This window comes from Mytilus edulis, chromosome 11 (genome assembly GCF_963676685.1).
Source record: "Mytilus edulis chromosome 11, xbMytEdul2.2, whole genome shotgun sequence".
Lineage (NCBI taxonomy): Eukaryota > Metazoa > Mollusca > Bivalvia > Mytilida > Mytilidae > Mytilus > Mytilus edulis.
In genome coordinates this window covers 64,303,603-64,328,547 of record NC_092354.1, presented here as the reverse complement: position 1 = coordinate 64,328,547, position 24,945 = coordinate 64,303,603, and the positions used below count along the sequence as shown (strand labels likewise).

The 24,945-nt window shown below is 32.7% G+C and overlaps 1 protein-coding gene across 1 annotated transcript; it reads left to right on the top strand.

The window, feature by feature from the left end:
* The first annotated feature begins 693 nt into the window (after nucleotides 1-693).
* Nucleotides 694-24,072, top strand: LOC139496056 (roundabout homolog 2-like). The gene is made up of 15 exons (XM_071284489.1): nucleotides 694-784; nucleotides 2,478-2,554; nucleotides 4,233-4,301; nucleotides 6,815-6,911; nucleotides 8,336-8,508; nucleotides 9,061-9,205; nucleotides 9,987-10,105; nucleotides 10,979-11,120; nucleotides 13,367-13,536; nucleotides 14,900-15,047; nucleotides 16,252-16,394; nucleotides 17,417-17,543; nucleotides 18,292-18,410; nucleotides 22,137-22,305; nucleotides 23,987-24,072. Exons 3-15 carry the CDS (start codon nucleotides 4,233-4,235, stop codon nucleotides 24,010-24,012), a joined length of 1,647 nt encoding a protein of 548 aa, XP_071140590.1. The 5' UTR covers nucleotides 694-784; nucleotides 2,478-2,554; the 3' UTR covers nucleotides 24,013-24,072.
* Nucleotides 24,073-24,945: the final 873 nt, after the last annotated feature.

The following is a 24,945-nucleotide window of genomic DNA, read 5'->3' as shown; positions in this document are numbered from 1 at the left end:
CCACGTTTAAAGATAAACGAAATGGTTTGAGTTCACGTGAACTTCTCGTTGTTGCATGAAATAATGCAATGAATTAGTGCAAGTGCATTACGACGTGATTATGAATTGTTGTAACTTTGTAAGACGATTGAATACACTGGCCTCAATTCATAATAGATACGCCCATATAACATTTTATTGTAGTATTAAATTAATGATGAAGCATTTGATCATATAAAGTTTCTGTTGCAAAGTGAACTCTTCCTTAGGAGATACTTACATTTTGATATTAAAAAAAAACAGTATAAAAAAAAAACAAAGCAAAGGAAAATATTTTTGTAGTCTTTGTTAACATATAACTTTATTGTTGCAAAGTGAACTCTTCCTTAGGAGATACTTACATTTTGATATTAAAAAAAAAACAGTATGAAAAAAAAAAAAAAAAAAAAACAAAGCAAAGGAAAATATTTTTGTAGTCTTTGTTAATATAGAACTTTATTGTTGCAAAGTGAACTCTTCCTTAGGAGATACTTACATTTTGATATTAAAAAAAAAAACAGTATAAAAAAAAAAAAAAAAGGAGAATATTTTTGTAGTCTTTGTTAATATATATTTGTATCATCACTGTGATAAAAGTTTTGAAACTGATTAGTTTGCATTATAATGGTTTTAACGTGTTGATGTATGGAAACCGAACACACATGATTACAATATGAAGCATCTACAAAGTTTTAATTTTTTGAATCGTCTGTTTTAGTCTGGCTGATACTAACCGTGTTGTTATCATGTTTACTACCAGCAAACTGTAAGTAATGTGTAAGTTGATCATGAACTGATCATATTAAGTAAATAGACTGTGTGTGAACGATATATGTAAAGAAGCGAAGAATAACGTGTGACATGTGTGAACCTTCAAACTCATAAGTCGAAAATAAACAGACAACGCCATGACTTAAAAAACACGAAAAAGAAAAAGAAAAACACACAAGAGTACGTAAAACGAAATATAGAAAACCCAAAGATTGGATAACGTGTCTTCCACCAAAAACTATTGGCGATATATGAACGAAACATTTTAAATGACGAAAAATGGCATATGAAGGTCATTATAAAAATCTTGATTGATAAACCGATGACAAAATGTAATGTCAAATCCCTCAATTTTTCATTTACGGACGTGTACCCAAAAAAAAGCATATCAAATAACATTAAAGTTTATTTTGACATGCATGTTTTATTGAGGCAATCAAACCTGCAACAGGCCTTCATTAATAGGAGTTTACAAGGACACGCCGCTTAAAAAAATAACTGGTCGGGAAAGATAACAATGCAGTCAAAAGTCTGTTGAGACTATTTGAATAGTCATCACATCAACCCCACTATGTTATATAAAAAAGATAATCAATTTCATTATTTTTTCTAAACAGTTCAAGATAAAAGAAAAATTCACCCAAGAGATTTGTATACTTATATCCGATACTTCCTTCAATCAGTCACATCAAATGTTTCTTTGAAGAATGACATACAAAACACAAAATTATTATAAGTTCAAGACTCTGGAATAACTTTGTAAATATGGACTAACATTGAAATCAATTAGACGATACTTTAACGAATTGACATCAAAAGCAATGAAATAAATAAAGTTTGGAATACCAGTGCAATCAGATAAAAAAAACAACACACATCAAGATACTGCCCAAGCCTATAAAAACAAATTAAGTATATTTCTGCCGAGGAAGTTGATTTTACACAACCAAGGAGGGTGTAAAATGAATTTGTTTTCTTTCTTCGACACACAAACTTTTAATTTATAAAATCTGAATATCACGAAGTAGCTCAACATAAAAATTGTGATTTAGTTTTAATTTTAAAATGAAATCAGTTCTCTCTTAATCCTTAAGTATTCGTTTTAAAAGCTGTTTAGTTTAATTAACTGTTTGCCAGTAATTGTTAGAACGTTTAAGGTTTTACTAAAAAATGTAGATTTCGGACTCTCTATTGGTTAAAAATGTTACAGTTTGATATTAAAAACTGTAGTATAGATTTCGGACTCTCTTTTGGTTATATTTATAAATTTACTGTTTAAAAAATATTGAATTTATTGAAACACTAAGGCTTCTCTACCTCAGGTATTGATTACCATAGCTGTATTTGGCAAAACTTTTAGGTATTTTGGTCCTCAATGCTCTTCAGCTTCGTACTTTATTTGGCTTTTTAAAATTTTTGGGATTCGAGCGTCACTGATGAGTTTTTTGTAGACGAAACGCGCGTCTGGCGTATATATTAAATTTAGTCCTGGTATCTATGATGAGCTTATTTATATCAATATTATTTTGATTATAGCTTATATACTTATCATCGAGCATCATGCATGTGTCATTCAAAAAACATTATAAGTCGACTTGCGCATCTGGTTAAATGAAATGGTACCGTACAGTTTCAATTAGCTTTATACTATATGTGTTGTCTATATTCTAAAATATAATATTTACCAGCTTTGGAATGTTTACATTGTGAGGATGTAATTCATCCATCAGACTGTTCCACCTCAACAACGTGTAGTGAAGATGATGTAAGTTTTCCTAACTACTATTTATTCATGTGTTTACGTGGGTACCATTTTTTGGAAAACTTGCATATGGATATCTAATTTTATGTTTTTGACTAAGTTTGCATACATTCCTTCATATAATGTGTAATTCGTTGAACATTGAATGTGTGGTTCCCCTGTACCAACAAAATCCTCAAAAATAGATATCCAACGATTAATAAGAATACAAAATAATTTAGGAGATGGAACATGTAAACCCTCTAGGTTTATTATATAGCTTTGATGCATAGATTACCTTAGATGTATTTGGCACAACTTTTTGGAATTTTGGATCTTCAATGCTCTTCAACTTTTTACTTGTTTGGCTTTATAAATATTTTGATATGAGCGTCACTGATGAATCTTATGTACACGAAACGCGCGTCTGGCGTACTAAATTATAATACTGGTACCTTTGATTTGAGGTATATACCTGAACAACATGTTTTGTCGATAATGTAAGATTTACTTATAAATACAGGACATAAATAACATGTGTACCTTCAAGGTTTATTCTATTACTTTGATGTCAATTCATACTTCTTCAACCGCTTGTAGTGTGAATACTGTAAAAATTACAAAATAACATAGGAGATGAAACATGAAAAATATCATGGTATATCTTATAACTTTGATGTCCATAATACTACCTCAACAGCATGTATAGTCAAGAATGTAAAATTTAATAGATAATATAGGAGATGATACATGTAAACTCTCAGTTTATAATCTATCACTTTGATGTCCATAAATACTACTTCAACCATGTGTAGTGTGGATACTGTAAGATTTACTAAATAATATAGATGAAACAGGTAAACTATATAGGTATATTCTATAAGTTTGATGTCCGTAAACACTACATCAACAACGTGTAGTGTCGATGATGTCCATCTGAATTCCACCAGACCGAATTACATGACATTTCCTAAACATATATTAAGATTTTGAACAAATAAATTTCAATTTAGAAGAGATTACAATTGTTTTAGGAAATCTTTAGACACTTTAACTTTAAGATTTAATAATAAAAAAAAAACACATAAAGGACTAGAACTAGAATTACGTACGAAAGTCGCTTGTTTCAGTTAAATATAATTCGCCACCGAAACATGGAATCAAAAATGTTAGTAGTCCAAACAAATAATGGAGTTATAGAGAATCACAAAAAGAAAATTTTCAAACCGTATGAGACAAGGCAATATTGGCGCTTGGAATAAAATTCTCTAGATGAGTGTTTATATTTTTTCTTGTACTTTTTAGGAACACTTGATGTAAAAGATTTTGCGTCCATTACATAGCAATTCCAAATAGTAGTTCTCACTACTGCACCAATTATACACTGATAACCAATATATTCAGTAGCACTGGCATCGAACAAACTTGAAACTCATCATTTTTACATAAGAATAGACTACGCATATTGTAATATACGACTTATCCACGGCATTCAAATGAACCAATAGAAAAGATACCATCAACAATGTTGACAATTATAATAAAACAGAACATTTAATAGAACATTTAAAACAAAAAGAATAAACTCACGGAATAGACAAAACCACACAAATCAGAAAGCCAAGTTCAGTATAAATGATCATATAAGATGATTATAACAAACTCATCACAAAGAAGGTTATATGATTTTTTATTCAAACAGATGTGTATGACACAAGAAATAAATATGGGTGGTGAAAGAAGATTCAAACTCAGCTGTCATTCAAAGAGGGTAAATACGTACAATTAATGATTTATACATTTAAAATATCCATTATACAAGGAAAGAGGTATGACTAAATAAGCTGTTACTCAAAGAGGGTAAATACGTACAATTAATGATTTATACATTTAAAATATCCATTATACAAGGAAAGAGGTATGACTAAATAAGCTGTTACTCAAAGAGGGTAAATACGTACAGTTAATGATCTATACATTTAAAATATCCATTATACAAGGAAAGAGGTATGACTAAATAAGCTGTTACTCAAAGAGGGTAAATACGTACAGTTAATGATCTATACATTTCAAATATCCATTATACAAGGAAAGAGGTATGACCAAATAAGCTGTCACTCAAAGAGGGTAAATACGTACAATTAATGATTTATACATTTCAAATATCCATTATACAAGGAAAGCGGTATGACTAAATAAGCTGTTACTCAAAGAGGGTAAATACGTACAATTAATGATTTATACATTTCAAATATCCATTATACAAGGAAAGAGGTATGACCAAATAAGCTGTTACTCAAAGAGGGTAAATACGTACAATTAATGATTTATACATTTCAAATATCCATTATACAAGGAAAGAGGTATGACTAAATAAGCTGTTACTCAAAGAGGGTAAATACGTACAATTAATGATTTATACATTTCAAATATCCATTATACAAGGAAAGAGGTATGACCAAATAAGCTGTTACTCAAAGAGGGTAAATACGTACAATTAATGATTTATACATTTCAAATATCCATTATACAAGGAAAGAGGTATGACCAAATAAGCTGTTACTCAAAGAGGGTAAATACGTACAGTTAATGATTTATACATTTAAAATATCCATTATACAATGTAAGAGGTATGATTAAGCTTCTTGAATTACATAAATAATTCGAAAACTGATAGTAACTTTTATCCATCAACAACTTTTACAATTGAGAGGGTTAGCTAGCTATGAGACCAGATTTGTTTCATCATAAGTGAGAGGTTTAGCTAGTAATAAAACGAGGTTTGATACATCGTTTTCTACATAACAAAATGCATATTTCCCCAATTGAATGGTTTTACACTAGTAATTTTGGGACCCTTTATAGCTTGTGGTTCGGTGTGAGCCAAGGCTCCGTGTTGAAGGCCGTAAATTGACCTATAATGGTTTACTTTTATAAATTGTTATTGGTTGTTATTATCTATATATCAAGTCAGAAATAAGACAATTTTTATCCATTCGTTTGATGTGTTTGAACTTTTGCCATTTGATATAAGATACTTTCCGTTTTGAGTTTTCCTTAGAGTTGAGTTTGTTTGTTATTTTACTTTTTATAGAAAAAAAAAAACCTTGCCATATCGTATTACATATTTGAAATCTACCTAACAAAGCTAAATTAGACGACAAAAATCAAAACTACTTAAGGGGGTAGACCTTGGTTCAGGGAGATAACTCTTTACATCAGTTATGCGTTTGCAACAGTCAAGTTCATCAACATATTTTAAGCATTTACCTGAAACAGATTGAAAATAATCTGTGTAACCTAGAAGCTTAGAATATATTTTTTAAAATGGTTGACACAAACGTACTGATGATTTATAGAGTTGTTTCCCTTAACCAAGGTCTTCTGCCTTAAAAGTCCCGTTTTAAATTCTTTTTTTTACATGCAGATATATATTCAAAGGGTTAAAGCGACATTAAAATAAATATCCTGCGTCATCATGATATGTCAAATATAATGCATGTTACTGAGACTAAAATTAGAAATAAGAAGGTATAAAATTAATGAGACAAATCTCCACTAGAAACCAAATGACATCGAGGCCAACAATTATTTATCATCGAACGGTCTTTAACAATGAGCCAAAACATACAGCAAAGTAAGCAATAAAAGCCCCCGAATCCGAAATGACAAATGTTAAATAATTCAAACGAGAAAAAAATTAGGGACCAATTTCGTAAACACAAATGAACGAAATATAAATATCATATACCGCAACGAACGACAACAAATGTGATTTAATATACCGTAATCAGATAGGATAAAACAGGGATACATTATGAATAGCAGGTTTCATGAAAGATTTTTTTTTTCAAATTTAAAAGCTGATGCTTTTCCTTTGGTTTAAGTTTGTTACCTTTATTAAATTTGCCTCATCGAAGAATGAATTTGAACAGAGGTGTACTACTGTAGCCTTTATTTATCCGCCAATGTAAGGTATGTATGAACAAGATGATAAATTCATACAGAACGTTCTGAAGACCAAAAGTTTAGAGAAATGAAATTCAAAGGCCAGATAGTGCTAGGGTGTATATATATTTGTCTGAAAAATTAGTAATTGGTGAAATACCGATACCATAAGAAACAGCAAAACGAAATTTGTGATTTGATAATGATTCTATTCTGCATTAAATCTGAACATTTTGTATTTTATCTAAGTAGGGACTATCATTGAACCGACTAAATTTGATTTGTAAGATGGAAAAAAGAATGTGTGTACTGACACACATTTGTTTCTAATTTCAGCAATGTAATGCTATCATGGGCAGTTCTGGATTAAGCTTTACATTTTGTATGGATTGCTGTGATTCAAATAAATGTAACAATCAACTATGTTCAACAGGTGAGTCTAAGAGTTATGATAGTTCTGAAAATTAGAAGTGGTATGATTGTAAATGTACTAATAACTCGCCACAAGACACCAAATGACATGGACGTTATATTTCATTATATTTCACTATACGGTCCCTATAAATAAAGGCAACAGTAGTATACCGCTGTTCAAACAATTGGCAAAACTTCTAACGCATAGTGAGTTATAAAAGTCTTCAAAATGACAAATTTAAAACAATTCAAACAAGAAAAATAACGGGATAACATTTAACATAATCATGAACTAAAAAAGTTTTCTCTTTTTGAATTGTTATAAATTTGTCATTTCGGGGCCTTTTATCGCTGATTATGCGGTATGGGCTTTGCCCACTGTTGAAGGCTGTACGGTGACTATATTTGTTTCTTTCTGTTTCATTTGGTCTCTAGTGGTGAGTTGTCTTATTGGCAATCATACCACATCTTCTTATTTATGTAAAAACAAATGTTTTTTTTAGTTAAGAGGTCAGATGAAGCACGCATTCGCCTTGTGCTGAAGACCCATTAGTGGGCTTCAGATGTTGTTTTTTTTTATCTTCCATCGGCAAATGACTGGGTTTTTGTCTTTTTGACACATTTCCCATTTCCATTCTTAATTTCTATGATACAGCTTAATTAAATTGCAGGATCCTGACATGCAGCAGGCAGTGCCTGTTTATTACAAGTATCTAGATGAGCATTAAAGTGCATTGTATATTGTGTATAAACAAAAAGACATTTCAAACACTACGTTCAGTTTGAACAGATAGGTCATTGAATCATGCACTTTCGCTATAATCGGAAAGTGTATTTGAAAATGCTTTACTCTGACAAGAGCGTTCGAACTTATCTTAATTCCAAAATTGTCTTATTGGAGCAAGGTAGTATCTGTCGTAACGATTATAATAAGCTTATGTTTCAATAACAATTTAACAAAAATATTTGTATTCCTTGAATTTGTTTCTTTGTCAGGAAACGTTTTGCTTTTTACATTACATTTACTGTGATAACTTTTCAATACAATGCAATACCAGCAGAAATAACAGAAAAAGGAAACGTTAATACAGTATGAACAAAATCGGATTGTGTGTCCTCAAGACTCTTCAACTATGCAAATTGTAGTTTCCAATGCTCTCTCGACTTATTCATTTATTGGTCCCTTTAAAGTGCCCTTTAAAGTGTTTTTATTTGAGCGTCGCTGGTGAGTTATTTTTAGCATACTGGGATGTCCATAGCTGTACCAGTGAAGAAGTCTTTGAACAGGATGTGATATATTGTTGTTGAATAATAAAAAAAGAGTTATTTTTAACAAACACCCATCTGTCGTACATAATTGTAATCCTGGTATCTTAAAAGAGTTTATTCGTACTTGATAAACTGATATCTAGATATAACGTACAGTTAAATTTTGTAATGTAGCTCCGACAACCACAATGTTACCTACGACGACCACAATAAAACCAACACAACGTCCCTATATATCAACGAATCATTCTAGTATCACCACAAGATGGGGCACAAGGTTGAAAATATTCTGTTATGGACATAATGTGGAGCAGGTGAAAATGCAGAAGCGAATTGGTTCACTACATGTAAGCATTGCTTGATTTAAGGTACAAGTGTGAGTCAGCCTTTTATATGCCTTTATATTCCTTTTTTTTAATCAAGTATTTCAAAATGGAGTTTCATAACATATCAATATTTTTCGCCTATTTTCTTCCTTAACTAATACTCTTCTGATTTATAGTTTCATTTTTGGATTCCGGATTTTCTAATTTGACAATACTCAAAACGCAAAAAAGCATACTAAGGACTGAGCAACACGAACTCCACCAAAAGCTTGGGGTAATCTTAGGTGCTCTGGCAGGGTAAGCAGATCCTGCTCCACATATGGCACCTGTCGTGTTCCTCATGTTATAACAAACCCAGTAAATAGTCTGTTAACCTTCACGATGTAATTATATCAACTCGCTACCAACTGGTTGGATAAATTACAAATTAAATTACTTTATTAATTATATTTGTTTTAAATTATGTGGGAAAACAAAACAAGAAACAAAATCATACGTATTTAAACATTCAATTCAATTGATTTTATATTCTGTATTTTAGAGTAGGTTTTGATAATGATTTACATGTTTCAGGGTCATAAAAGTGCAATACCCACAAATAATTCTTCGACGCCACATGCCTATATAACACCACAGAGTAATATGTACATTATTTGCACAGGATTTATACACCAAAAAGCTGTTACAACAACAAATATAGCAATTACTGTAACGGGTGGTAAATATATATATTTTCGAGTATATGAAGAATTAGCCATTTCAGCCACGATTGTGTTTTAATTAAGTTTAGCGTAAATTTCTTATATGCATGATTATGTACTTTCCTTAATCTTGATTTACAAATCAAATCTTGACATTCAAATGTAATATCACTACTCAGATACACAAAATCAAAACCGGCTTTAAGATGAAATATCGATATAATAATGAAAAATCGTTAACAGATTGAAAAATTGATATCAAAATGAAATATCAATATCAAAATGAAATATCAGTATCAAAATGAAATATCGATATCAGATTGAATATAGATATCAAAATAAAATATCGATATCAGATTGAATATAGATATCAACATGAAAATATCTAAAAACATGCAAAAAAAAAGTATAGAAAGTACAACATATGTCTTCATTGGTTTACATTGTGTTTATATATATGTTGTAATTCAATTTAAATGAAACCATTAAGTTCTATGCCAAATCAACCTGGTCTCTGGAACTTCAAATTGTCTTTATTTGGCTGTGTGTCTATATTCTTGATAAATATCAGCCTCTACGAACACTAAAATCCATTTTTGAACTCGTTCGTTGTGCTAAATCATCAATTGTGTAAGTAGTAACAGTTGTAACTTCCTTTTTTATGAAAGGCCTCTTTTAAAAAAAAAATCCTCTCATTGTTTATTTCTGAACCTTTCTTCGTAAACAATTTATGACTTTAAGCTTTTAATATGACGATGCTGACTTGAGTATTGTGTCTTTGTTTTACTTGCTTTTCAGATAAACCACATTTCGCTCATGCAAGACAGGTGATATCCCTACACGAAGGAGAAGATCACACACTAGCGTGTTCACCACAAGGATTCCCGACACCTGTAGTCACCTGGCATTATGCACGGGTTATTATCAAATTACACACGTAATTGTATACTGCTCTAACTTAAATGTGTTAACTAATAACACGGTATATTATAAAAAAGTAAAATCACAAACTGATCTTTGAGCTCGCGGAAAATTCAAAACGGAACGTCCCTTATCAAATTGCAAAAGCAAAAATTCAAAGACATCAAACGAATGGGCAACAACTGTCATATTCCTAACTTTCTACATGCATTTTCTTTATGGATGGCAGATTAAATCTGGTTCAATAGCTAGTTTAACCTTTCACTAGTTTGTCAGTCGCATAAAATTCCATTAAATTGACAGCGATGTGCTAACAAAACAAACAGACATATTTTAAATATCAAAAATAGAACTTACACGTAATTGTATGACATTTTCAATACTTTTTATTTATAACACACAAACAGTTGATTGTGGTGAACTCAAGTGTATCAATAGATTTTATTTTCGTGGCATCAGTCAAATATTTTTATGATAAACTGCATTCGATAGATTATGTTTATGTAAATTGACAGATATTCGTTGTTATTTGTCAAAGTTGCACTATAGATATTCTAATACATTTGACCCAACCAAAGTGTAATTCGGAAAATTTTAATGACATGACGTAAACTTATAATTGGCACCTTTGATGTGTAGCTTATTTCGTGGCAGCAATAGTCCTTCAAATTGACCCAATAATAGGTTGACAGAAATACAATAATTATAATACGAGATGCAAAAACATGTTTCAAATATAATGAATTAAGTCAAATAAGGACGTTGAATATATTGATTAAACATATATATCCCTGTAGATATGTTGTTCGATAGAAACAAACAAGATATTTTGTTAGATATATAGAAACATACATTCTTTTTTTTTAAAGCTCGCAGGACATATGCGTACTATCGCACACAACCTGCATATTTATAAAATGAATAGCGAAATGGCGGGCAAATACACGTGCACGGCTCATAATTACTTTGGGTCGACGTCAACCGAGTATATCATTCAGTATATTCCTCCAGGTGAGAACACTATAATAATTATAAGTTAATGTTATGTTAAAATCAATGGAATCATTTTAAAAAATACTTATCATAGATACCAGGATTACAATTTTATATTTACGCCAGACGCGTGTTTCGTCTACTAAAGACTCATCAGTGACGATCGAATCAAAAAATGTTTAATAGGTCAAATAAAGGAGAAGTTGAAGAGCATTGAGGACCAAAAATTCCTAAAAGTTTTGCCAAATACAGCTACGGTAATCTATTCGTGAGGTAGAACATCCTTAGTATTTGAAAAATTCAAAGATTTGTTAACGGTTTATTCATATTTATAAACATATCAATGATAACTCTAGTCAACACAGAAGTACTGACTACTGGGCTTGTGATACCCTCGGGGAAATAAATCTTCACCGGCAGTGGCATTGACCAAGTGGTTGTAAATAAACTCAACATAGATACCAGTATTTAAATTTTATATTTACGTCAGACGCGCTTTTTGTCTACTAAAGACTCATCAGTGACGCTCGAATCAAAATTTTTTTAAAAGGCCAAGTAAAGTATGAAGTTGAAGAGCACACATTATAGCTGTTGATGTGACAATGTATCATGAACAGATCAAACTCAAAGTACAACGTATATGATGCACTAAAGAAATCGTTCGTTTATGTCTACCATTTTTTTTTTTCTCATTTCAGTGTGTATCATTTAATGAGCCTCATAATACCATTATATTCTGTTGTTTGGTTCATGTCAAATATAATAAAGAAAAAATATTTGCAATAAAACATACGACAATCTATATATACAAAATATATAACAATTTTGGAAAATATATATTTTTTTCGAACAAGCATACTGTTGACGTCAAGTACTTGCGCCTTATGTTAAAAATAAGACTTTTTTTTATTAATGAACGTTAAAATTATATTCAAAATATTAATAAGCGATTACAAACAATTCGTTGAAATTGAATGACTGACTGAAATCTAGATGCTGATGTGTATTTGGATGTCGAACAATGCAATATTTATATTGTTTATATACACGGACTCAGATTAAACATGCTAATCAAATATCTTTAAAAAAACATATAAAACAATACCCAATACCTTAATAATCTCATACTAAAAGGCTTGGAAACAATGCCGTTTGTGAATGCCTTTGTGTCTATCTGATGAGTAAAACCCTTTTCAAATGACCTTTATAGTTTGGTTTAATCTTATACTGTAACTTGTACTTCTAAATGGGTTAAATCCTTTGAATTGTGTAATGCTAAGTTAAAGAACAACAAAACCAAGGACAATACAAAAGAAATCAAAACAAAAGTAATTCGACAGTTATTTAACTCGCTTGATGTTTTTACTTTCCATTTTGAATTTCCTCGGAGTTTGGTATTTTTTGTCAGTTTACCATTAATGCACCCCATTTCTCTTCTGTTTAGGGAATAATTGACTGGGGCTTGAATTTATCGTGATTTTACCACGGGTAAACCCTTTGTGTAAAGTATGGCTACATGAGTAAAAGCTAGGGGTCAAACATCAGCATAAAGAGCCAACCCGTTGTAAAAACAAATACATTTTCCCGTATAATCATTTCATTATTACGTCATCGTTCAGTGACGTCGTTTACACCATATGAAATGGAAGTAAATCATTCTGATGTGGGGGAATAGGTAAAATAAATCATGAAGTTTTCTATTAGCTGACCTATGAATATATTTGAATTATACCACGGGTGTATACTTGAAACATAAGAAAAACGTCATATTAGAATCAAAAGTTCCAATACATGCACAGTTGCTTCACTACTTATTATTGTAAATTTCTGAACTCGTAATACTCCCTTTGCATCCCGACAAAATATTTTTGTCAAACTGCATAATACCAAAATGTCTTTTCACAATAATAATTACCATTTTCGCTAGCACTTTCCAAGCAACGGTGGGATGTTTCAAAGATGATTTTATGGGAAGATAGAGAAAGATTAAAGAGGGGCAAAAGATACCAGAGAAACAGTCAAACTCATAAATCAAAAATAGACTGACAACCCCATGGCTAAAAATGAAAAAAAAAACCACACCAAACAGACACATAATAGTACAAAAGATACAACACAGTAAATCTCAAGATAAAGCAACACGAACCGAAGCAAAACTGGGGGTCATCTCAGGTGCTCCGGAAGGGTAGTTATATCCTGCTCCGCATGTGGCACATTCCACAATGTGTCTATTGGTATTGATTCTATTTTATGTATGCTTACAGAAACTACAACAGCTTCTGCGACCACTCTTGCAACAACAACAGCCTTTATGATTCCACCCATAATCACCCTCCAACAGAAGTTAGTCATACCAGAAGGAAAGCCATCATCAGTTGTAGCCTGTCAAGTACAAGGCTTTCCCACACCTACTGTAACCTGGGACACTTTCGATGTATGACATTTTAGCGTAAATTTATTATTGTGATTGTTTAACAATGGGCACTTCTAATATTAATTACAGAATAAATAATCGAACTATTCTAATAGAAAAAAAAACAACATTCAACGAGTGACCTAATTACACATTAATTAACACAAAATTTTAAATTTTTTGAAATAATAAGGCTTTTCTACTTCAGGCATAGATTACCTTAGCTGTATTTGGCAACACTTTTAGGAATTTTGGATTTCAATGCTCTTCAACTTTGTACTTTATTTTGCTTTTTTTTAACTTTTTTGGATTCGAGCGTCACTGATGAGTCTTTTGTAGACGAAACGCGCGTCTGACGTATATACAAATTTAGTCCTTTTATCTATGATGAGTTTATTTAAGGTAGATATGGTGTCTTCATCCATCTTGGATTTTAAAATACTAAAAACCAATGGTCTAGATCTTTGATGAAATGTGCAGATTTTTATAGTAGTAGGTAATTCATGTGTGAGAATCTTCCTTCTAATATAGAAAATGCCATGTTTGATCATATTTATGATTGTATTTTACAAAAAAAAGAATTCTTTTGTTATATTCATTTATTTCCCAACTTTGTTAAATAAGGGGAGGCAACCCAAATGCAAGGGCAGATAATTCAGATAGTGTTACATTTACAATAGAATGTGTTAGGAATTTATACATTTTTACATGTAGCAAGAAAACGAGTCCGGTGACCCCATTTTTTCTTCTTTTTTTTTTTTTATCTGAAAGCATAATATTGGAGCTATCTTCTCATATTTTATCTCAAAATTCTATGGTGTGATTTGCGTTTTATGGCGGAAAATTAGGTTTTCATGCATAATCTATACAAAATCTTGACAATTTTGCACAACCTGTAGTGTGAAAATAAGTCCGGTGACCCATTCTTTTTATTAATGATTTTAAAATAGCAGGATATAAACTACATTTTGGCAAATTATTAAAAGATTCTATGGATTATAATTTAGACGCCCCATCTACCTTAATTAAGGAATGCTTTGATACGACGTTATTCACGTCTTGACAAATACTTTTATTGTACGACGTCAGTGAGTTATAATCGTTTTTTATTTCACTGTGAAATCAGGGTAATTCATTTCAAGCAATGTAATATTGTTTGCCATTCCAGGTTATGCTGCTTATCTATGCTGTAATTAAAGTTTGGTCCCTTTTAAATTTCTTAATAATAATAAAAATAAACTAAAACTAAAAGGCTCAACTTTAAAAAAGAAGACGGTGACAAATAGTTATTTATTTCTGGGTCATTTAGTCTCTTGTGGAAAGTTGTCTCATTGGCAATCATACCACATCTTCCTTTTTTATATAAACTTGCGTTTCGTTGTAGCACAAGTTTCCATCCAATGTCCAGATTCATGGTCCGTATCTAATAATTCATAACGCTGGTGTATACGATAGTAACACGTATTTCTGCAAGGCAACGAATCCTGCTGGAACTGATATCAAATTTGTTCACGTCATAGTAAACCATACAGGTAAAAACTTTATCATATCTACACTATACCTCAGTGAAAAGTAAAGTAACAAAAACATTTGAAAAAACCAAACTCATACAGTTTTTTTACCACATTGTTCTACCCCTTTCACCGGGATTGCTATTGACTTGTTCATTAATTTGACCCGTTTTGACCCCAATGGAGGAACTGAATAAAGTTCTCTAGTCACAATAAACATATACTGCTATCTCATGTATGTGCGTACCGACATCTTCCAAATACTGTTTAGTTCAGCTTTATGGCCGAAGCTTTGTCTAAAAAACGTTTTCAATTTCTAATCTGGGAAGATACATATAGTTTCAGACAAATTATTTGAAGAATCGGTTTGTTACTCTTCTGGTTAATTGTCATTTAGCATGCGTCAACTTAAAAATATGTCGTCGAAAGAGACTTTATATACAAAATTACAAATATTACATAAACATAGCAAACCAGACAGACATTGGCACGGGTCGTGATGCCAGTAAAATTGAATTCCTACCAAGCTTCAGTAAGATTGAATAATTTTTACAAATAACAACCACGAATAACTTTTGCAAGGTTTAGTTTACTTTTCGTTGCTATACCTATCCATGCTCATTAAATAGACAAGTATATGTTTTTGAATTTAACATGTTTAATATGATTGTAAATACTACTATTAAAAAAACATGCTTTTAAGACATTGGTGCGTAAACGGACCCCTTACACATATTGTTAAGTTTAACTTTGTCATCGAGGCTTTGAAGGCCTTGACTGACGGTGCTGATGCAACCCCAGAAGATAGGTGTTCCAATTCGCCGTTTCAGAATATAATGCATTCTGGGTAATATTTTCAAAAATGTACACCAAAACGTCGTGATTGGTTAAAAATGTCATAAACTATGGTAATTCAACCAATGACGTGACATTATTTACATTTTGTGGTACGAACAATGAAATTACCCATGATTCTTTAGATTCTGAAAATGCTAATTTCTGATGCTTTAAGGGAAGAAAAACAATTATCCGGTAATCACTTGATGATGCTGGAATTTTGAAACTTCTGTCCTTATTTTTGACAGTCGGTTTGATGGCATCAGACGACCTTGCTTTGTTATTGACACATTAATCCCATACATGTTCAGTTATTGCAAATTCATCAATAACTCATTAGACGTTCATATTAAGCATCTCTCATCCCCATGACATTACTGATTTGTAGTAAAACCAACTACGTTGCGTCCACATATACCTCCTGCGATCAGTTCAACACAAATTGTCGAAGTAAGATATGGATCATCTGTAACATTGAACTGCAATGCAACCGGATATCCAGAACCACAAATCACGTGGCACGCACATCACGTATGTAAAATATATGTTTATATGTATATGTTCTTGTCTCACTAAACTCCATAAACAGCGCCAAAAAAAAGAATTTTTAAAAAGCTGTCTTGAATAAACCCTGTGATTCAATATTGTTCCGAAACCTTTTACCATATAACAGGTTTTTTTTTATATTAGACACAGGGTTTCTTTCAAATTGTTCACAATGATTTTTGATTTTATGTTTGAGACAAAAAATATCGCAATACAACATTGTACAATTTATAAGTAGAACAAAAATGCGGAATAAAGATGAAAACAATTAAATGCATGTATTATAGGACTAAACAAATGAACATAACAGTTTAATATTTAATGCTTGAATAAAAATAAGAAGATTTGGTATGGGTGCCAGTGAGAGAAAAATATATCCAACTTTAAATGTTAGGCAACTTAACGTCTCTCGCGGCTATAAAAGCAACCATCAGTCAAAACATGATTTAAATCAATTGATAAATCAGATGGCCAAACGTTTAACAAAACAATTTACTAAAAACAAACATGACAGGCAAGAACAATCACTACACTACAGACTCCTGATTTGGAACAAGCGCATAACGAGTATGGCGGTGTTATAAACCTGTTGTCAGCGCTCAATCTTAACCTAATCTGATACAGTGATGTAACAACACAACACATTAGAAAGAACTATGAAAATCAGTTGAAAAGAAAAAAATATCATCTGCTACAGACTCCTCAGTTGGAAAAGCATAGAACAAATCTACCGATGATAAACATGTTGTCAGCGCTCAAGCATACCTATCTTATACGGTGATGTGACAACACAACATATAAGAATGAACTATGAAAATCAGTTGAAAAAGAATAATATCATCTGTTCGAAACAAAGCAGAAAAATATCAAACAAAACCATAGCCCCGACGTGGCCGGGTATTTATCCACTCCACATTACAACAGCAAACAAGACACTTCATATGTATATCTGAGAGTACAAGCAGTTGTTTTAATGTAGTTTGATAACAAATTTACCATGTTTACAGAAAACTATTCATCACAAAACACTTCCGATTTCCCACGCCACTTTAGATGATAATGGAATGTATTTGTGTATAGCCATTAATGATGCTGGACAAACCCAAGCCAACACAGTGGTATCTGTAACAGGAGGTGAGAGTTCATAACTAATTCATGGGGATCTGGGTGGGGTTTACAGATGTGACAATAATGAGCAAAATTTGCAGAATAATGGGCAAAACAAAAAAGAAAGAGGATAATAGAATGGACAAATAAAAAAAAAAAGTTAGAAAATAGTGGGGTGCTGAAATATAAATAATAGATTATAATGACAGATACAGAACCTCAAATATAAAGAACAGACAGAAATGATATCAAATATCAAAGGATTAAATAAATGAAGGACCCTTTTTACACTGCAAATATGTTAAATTCTATTAATTAAAAATTAAGTTAACTGATTATGCGGAATTGGTGTTCTCCATTATTTAAGGACGTACGGTGACCTATTACTTATTGTTAATTCCTGCGTAATTTGTTTTAGGTAAGATGTCTCATTGGCAATGATGCCACATCTGCTTTTTATTAGTGACAGAGAAATAGTTTAGGATGAAGAAATCAAACTGATGAATTGGTTAATCTGGTTCAATAAAATCAAGGGATATATTGTAACAGGATATCTCATTAATTTATTAATTGTTATGCATTTAAGAATTGAATTCTTCCTTTTGTAATTTTATAAGGGTGTAACGAATGTTAATTTCAGAAGGACGCAAGGTTGTTGTTAGCCAATCAAAACAACGTATCCTAAAAAAATATATATGTAATGTAATTATAAGACAGTATTAATCATAGCCTGAACAAAACATATGTAATACAGTATCGTATTGCTAACTTTTAGATGCACCACAGATCACTGTTCCACCTTCATCTGCAGTTAAACATACAGGAGAAATACAAAGCTTCCTGTGTGAAGCTACTGGAAATCCTCAGCCGACCATTACCTGGTCTTACACCTCAGTAAGTAAACAAACTATGTATGTAAGGACGGCTACTGGAAATCATCAGCCAACCATTACCTGGTCTTACACCTCAGTAAGTAAAACTATGTATGTAAGGACGGCTACTAGAAATCCTCAGCCAACCATTACCTGGTCTTACGCCTCAGTAAGTAAAACTATGTATGTAAGGACGGCTACTGGAAATCCTGAGCCAACCATTACCTGGTCTTACACCTCAGTAAGTAAACAAACTATGTATGTAAGGAAGGCTACTGGAAATCCCCAAACAACCATTACCTGGTCTTACACCTCAGTAAGTAAAACTATGTATGTAAGGACGGCTACTAGAAATCCTCAGCCGACCATTACCTGGTCTTATACCTCAGTAAGTAAAACTATGTATGTAAGGACGGCTACTAGAAATCCTCAGCCAACCATTACCTGGTCTGACGCCTCAGTAAGTAAAACTATGTATGTAAGGACGGCTACTGGAAATCCCCAACCAACCATTACCTGGTCTTCCACCTCAGTAAGTAAAACTATGTATGTAAGGACGGCTCTTGGAAATTCCCAGCCAACCATTACCTGGTCTTACACCTCAGTAAGTTAATCTATGTATGTAAGGACGGCTACTAGAAATCCTCAGCCGACCATTACCTGGTCTTACACCTCAGTAAATAAACAAACTATGTATGTAAGGACGGCTACCGGAAATCATCAGTCAACCATTACCTGGTCTTACACCTCAGTAAGTAAAACTATGTATGTAAGGAAGGCTACTGGAAATCCTCAGCCGACCATTTCCTGGTCTTGCACCTCAGTAGGTAAACAAACTATGTATGTAAGGAAGGCTGCTGGACATCCCCAAACAACCATTGCCTGGTCTTACACCTCAGTAAGTAAAACTATGTATGTAAGGAAGGCTACTGGAAATCCTCAGCCAAGCATTACTTGGTCTTCCACCTCAGTAAGTAAACAAATTATGTATGTAAGGACGGCTACTGGAAATAATCGGTCAACCATTTATTACCTTGTCTTACGCCTCAGTAAGTAAAACTGCTGCTGGAAATCATCAACCGACCATTACCTGGTCTTACACCTCAGTATGTAAACAAACTATGTATGTAAGGAAGGCTGCTGGACATCCCCAAACAACCATTGCCTGGTCTTACACCTCAGTAAGTAAAAACAAAGTACTGAAATACTGAACATCGGATGACCACAAGTTCTTGTGGATGGTCAAAAGCACTTTTCTCGGAAAAAAAAATTCACATATCTCTTTACCTGAAACTGAAATTAATGAGTGTGTTAATCGGTTATTTTCAGGCAACGTGTTTTACCAATTTTTTTTTCACGTGCAGCCGTGAAAAAGGTTGGTTATTCACCGTGTTTCAAGAAGTCGGTAAAAAGATCAACGTGCAAGACACTTTTAATTGTTCGTTCATTGTGAAATGGCAATTTTATTTCGCGTTCTTCGGTGCAGACACCTCACTTTTACGCCCCTCATTAATGTACAAAGGGAAAAAATCGGAGACAACTTCGTGGATGACGAATAAATGACAGGAAATTCAACTTTCCCATAATAATTATTATGTTGTAGTGATACATATCAGTATACACTGATGTGATACATATCAGTATACACTGATGTGATACATATCAGTATACACTGATGTGATACATATCAGTATACACTGATGTGATACATATCAGTATACACTGATGTGATACATATCAGTATACACTGATGTGATACATATCAGTATACACTGATGTGATACATATCAGTATACACTAATGTGTTGTTATATATTATATTAAAATAACAGTAACATGTATATATGATTTCTATCCATTTGTATATTATTCTATTCTTATATTCTACTTATGATAGTGCAATGCAAGTGCATGGCGGACACTTTTTCTGTAATTTTTTTTGTAAAAGTTTGGATACGAATAACCATTCATATTTTCCTGCAAATTATATTTATTCAAACCGGAAGTCGGCTTACGACATTGATAATATAGTGTCAGGTTCCCAGACTATCGGTACGTGTGCATTGATCTAATCAATGATTTTTTTACTTATATACATCTATATACCACAAAACATTTTGATATTATTAATTAAAAAAATATTTTTATCAGTATTCATTGAAGAGATATATTTATATCAAACGATAAGGAATTTATTTTGCAATTGTTTATGTGCGAGTATTTGTCATGTTTTTAGATCGGTTAAAATCCCAAAACTAATTTTCATAATTTATGCATAAATAGAAATTTAGGCGATAGCAATACATCGAAATGACCTCAAGGTCATCGATGTAAAAACTATATATGTAAGGACGGCTACTAGAAATTCTAATGCAACAACGTTTGTAACGTTCATTTTGATTGGATAACGTCACTTTCTTACATGGCATCAATTGACAATTGATGCTATGGGACGTACGCGCAAGCGCAGACGGCATATGACAGATTTTAAATACATGTTTTAACGTTGTTTTCTGTCAGTTTCATTAGAATGGAGATAACAATATTGTATTTTAAGCTCCGACGGCATCAATTTGGGATTTGATGGTCGCAAATACCCGTTTACTGTCTCCGCTAACGCGTCGCCAGTCAACTTAATTTGCGACCATCAAATCCCCAATTGATGCCGTCGGAGCTTAAAATACAATACAGTTATCTCCTAATCCTCAGCCCAGCCAACCATTACCTGGGCTTACACCTCAGTAAGTAAAAAACTGTGTATGTAAGTATAACCGGGATTTTTCCGTGATATAGTGATTCAAAAACGGAATACCAATACTTTAAACTTTATTAGCAAGGTCCGGACAGTACCAGACCTAAACTGTCTTCAAAATATCATACACAAGTATATATAAAGAATAGTATCTATAGAAAGGGATTAGTGTCCAACGGATTAACTAGTCATCGTTAAAGTGATTTCCATTACGACAAAAATATATTTAACAACAGAATTAATTTAACAATGAATATAAAAGGTTAGATAAACGGATTAACAAATTGTCACTATAGCACTTAAAATATATTGTCTATATTGGCTTTATATCTGATTCACAATTGACCAAATCCTCCTGGTTTTATAAGGACGGCTACTAGTCTAGAAATCCCCAACCAAAATAAACCTGTTCTTTCACTTCAGAGAGTTAAAAGCTATGTATGTACGGACAGCTATAAAACATCCTCAACAAAACAAAACTGCTCTTGCACGTTAAGCGTAAAAAGTTTTTTTAAGAACGGCTATTGGAAATCTTCGGTGAAGGTCACCAAAAAAGCTCTTTGGGTGCAATCATTTTAATAAATGTACCTAAGAAAATGTCTGTACCAAATATAAAAAAGAAGATGTGGTATGATTGCAAATGAAACAACTGTCCACAAGAGACCAAAATGACACACACATTAACAATTGTAGGCCTTCAACAATGAGCATAGCCCATACTGCATAGTCAGCTATAAAGGGCCCCGATATGACAATGCAAAACAATTCAAACGAGAAAACTAACGGCCTTATTTATTTATAGGAAAAAATGAACGAAAAACAAATATGTAACACATAAACAAAGTCAGGAATATGACAATTGTTTTCGAATCGTTTGATGTGTTTTAGCTTTTGATTTGCCATTTTATTAGGTACTTTCCGTTTTGAATTTTCCTCGGAGTTCAGTATTTTTGGGATTATACTTGTTTTCACAAACAATATATTTTCTTTTTCAAGTATCTGCATACTAGTAGCCGTGATAGCCACACCATGCCGTCTCACGTGACCAGCTCAGATGGCGGGAGAATTCAGCTTACTCACATCCATGATTCTGGTATACTTCAATGTACAGCTACAAATCCTTATGGAACAGTATCGGCTCATGCAAATATATTAATGTCTAATAGTAAGTGGATAACTTATTTTCTTATGCCAAGATATTATAACCTTAAAATTGAGAAAGGAAATAGGGAATGTGTCAAAGAGACAACAATCCGACCTTAGAAAAGACAACAGTAGAAAGTCACCAATATGTCTTCAATGCAGCGAAAAACTCCCGCACCCGGATGCGTCCTTTAGCTGGCCCCTTAACAAATGTATATACTAGTTCAGTGATAATGGACGTCATACTAAAATCCGAATTATACACAAGAAACTAAAATTAAAATTCATACAAGACTAACAAAGGCCAGAGGCTACTGACTTGGGACAAGAGCAAAAATGCGGCGGGATTGGCCGTATTTGGCACATTTTTTTGGAATTTTGGGTCATAAATGCTCTTTAATTTTGTACTTTTTTAGCTTTCTAACCTTTTTTTTATCTGAGTGTCACTCAGGCGTCTTATGAAGACGAAACGTGCGTCTAGCGTATTAAATTGTAAGCCTTGTACCTTTGGTAACTAATTACGTTAAGAAATTATTTAGAAACTAAGGCTCTAACTCCCGCAAGAAAAGTTAAAAATAAATCAGTATGGCTGTTTTTACTCCAGTGTTGGTCAGTTAGCTCTCTTTACTTAAAGAGTATCTTATGCAGCATTGGTCCTCACAATTTACAGAGGGGCCTCGGTGGCCGAGTGGTCTAAGTAGTAACTACTGTAATCACTAGCCAGTCACCACTGAGGTTGTGAGTTCGAACCCCGCTCGTGCGGGTGCACTCGACACCAATATTAATTGACTAGGATTGTCAGTTTTCCTATCGAAGGTCGGTGGTTTTCTCCGGGCACTCCGGCTTCCTTCACCAATAAAAAACTGACCTCTACAAAATAGCCTAAATGCGGTGCTTAAAAGTGGCGTTAAAAAACCAAAAATCAAAATCAAATCACAATTTACGGTCTTAGTGATCCAAGTTTAACATTTCGCAATATTAAATCAACGTCAATTTTGGTTTCATATTTTATGTTGTTTTTTTAAGTAGGGACGTCTGGTTTTTATTTAAAAGCAATTGCACACAATTCATGTTTTGAATTATTATATCATCCCTACCAATTATACATAATTATCTTGCATAGGAACCCCCCCCCCCCCCCTCATTCATATATATTCCCAGCTATCAACCTTACAACTAACATCTTAATAAAATGTAAACGACATGAATTATTCACAATAACTATATAAAAAAATAAGTGCTTAGTTTTTTGACTGACTACTCACCATAAGATGACTATGCACGACCCATTGACATATATATTCCTACGCAGTGTTATATGTCCTCCTTGAAATTAAAACCATTCGACATATATTTGGCATTTAAAAGTGTGACCCATATCATACCTTTATAAAGAAAGAAAATAATCCCCAAACATACAAATTTAAAATTATTTACCCTTATCAATTTACCCTTATCAATTAATCGAAACTAACTGCCTGAGCCTATTTATCAATATGAATTTATATAAATGTAAATACTCGCTGCTGTTCTGTGTATACCATCCTCCCTTTTCAAGTAAAATTAATATGTTTATCATGGAATTGTGTTCTTCCTCAATTTTTTGTTTGTTAAAATTTTATTCCAATATAATTGCAAATATTAAATATTGGGTACAACCAACTGTTCCTCAATAATGAATTATTTTTTTCGTCTTTTTACAGGGAACGATCCAGTCGTAGGACGATGAGATGGACTGACGATATTAAAATTGAAAGACATTCATGAAATGAATATGATGTTAAACACATGGTTTGGTGAATTCATTTATAGTTCATAGAAATTGGGAGAGAGACAAAATCTTAACCTCTCATTGCCACTATAGCCAATAATGTATGTTTGGGTTGCTCACCCACTTTTAAAATTAAGAATGGAAACAGGAAATGTGTAAAAGAGACAACAACCCGACCAAAGAGCAGGAAACAGCCCACGACCCCCAATGAGTCTTTATATATATATATAATTTTTAATGTATAACTACCCCTTTACAATCTTTAACACATCGAGAATATCCCGCTCCCACCCTTTTCAATATCAAAGAACTAAGCAATTGTCCAACCATTGTTTCTCTAGCTATAAAACCAGAATCTTTGGAAAATGCCTGTAGAAGTTTGGAATAATTCGTCACAACTCGGTCGATTCCGTACCTTCATTCGTCACAGCTCGGTCGATTCCGTACCTTCATTCGTCACATCTCGGTCGATTCCGTACCTTCATCTGGAGTAGTGGATTCACCCGATGATTGCCGATTGTTTAAGACGGTTGGTTTTCGTTAGTTCCGTTGGTTGATATGATCGAACGTTGATTGAGTCAGATTTATTGGACTTTCTTTTTTATTAACTTGCGTTGGTTGTAAAGTGTTTTGTTCATACTTTGTTTTATTTATTATAAACTTTCCTTATAAAAAGGAGCAGGGCAGCACTGAAATCCACACAACTAGGTGAATTTGTTCCTATATATGTGACACAATACACATCAGTGTATAACCTGAAGTTAAGGACACGGGTTTTAGAATAAAATGGACATATATGCATGACGCCTATAGCAATTTAGGGTACTAGGATAAAAAGACACAAAGTCCACTTTTACATATAATTCCAACAACAATAATAAAAAAACCAAT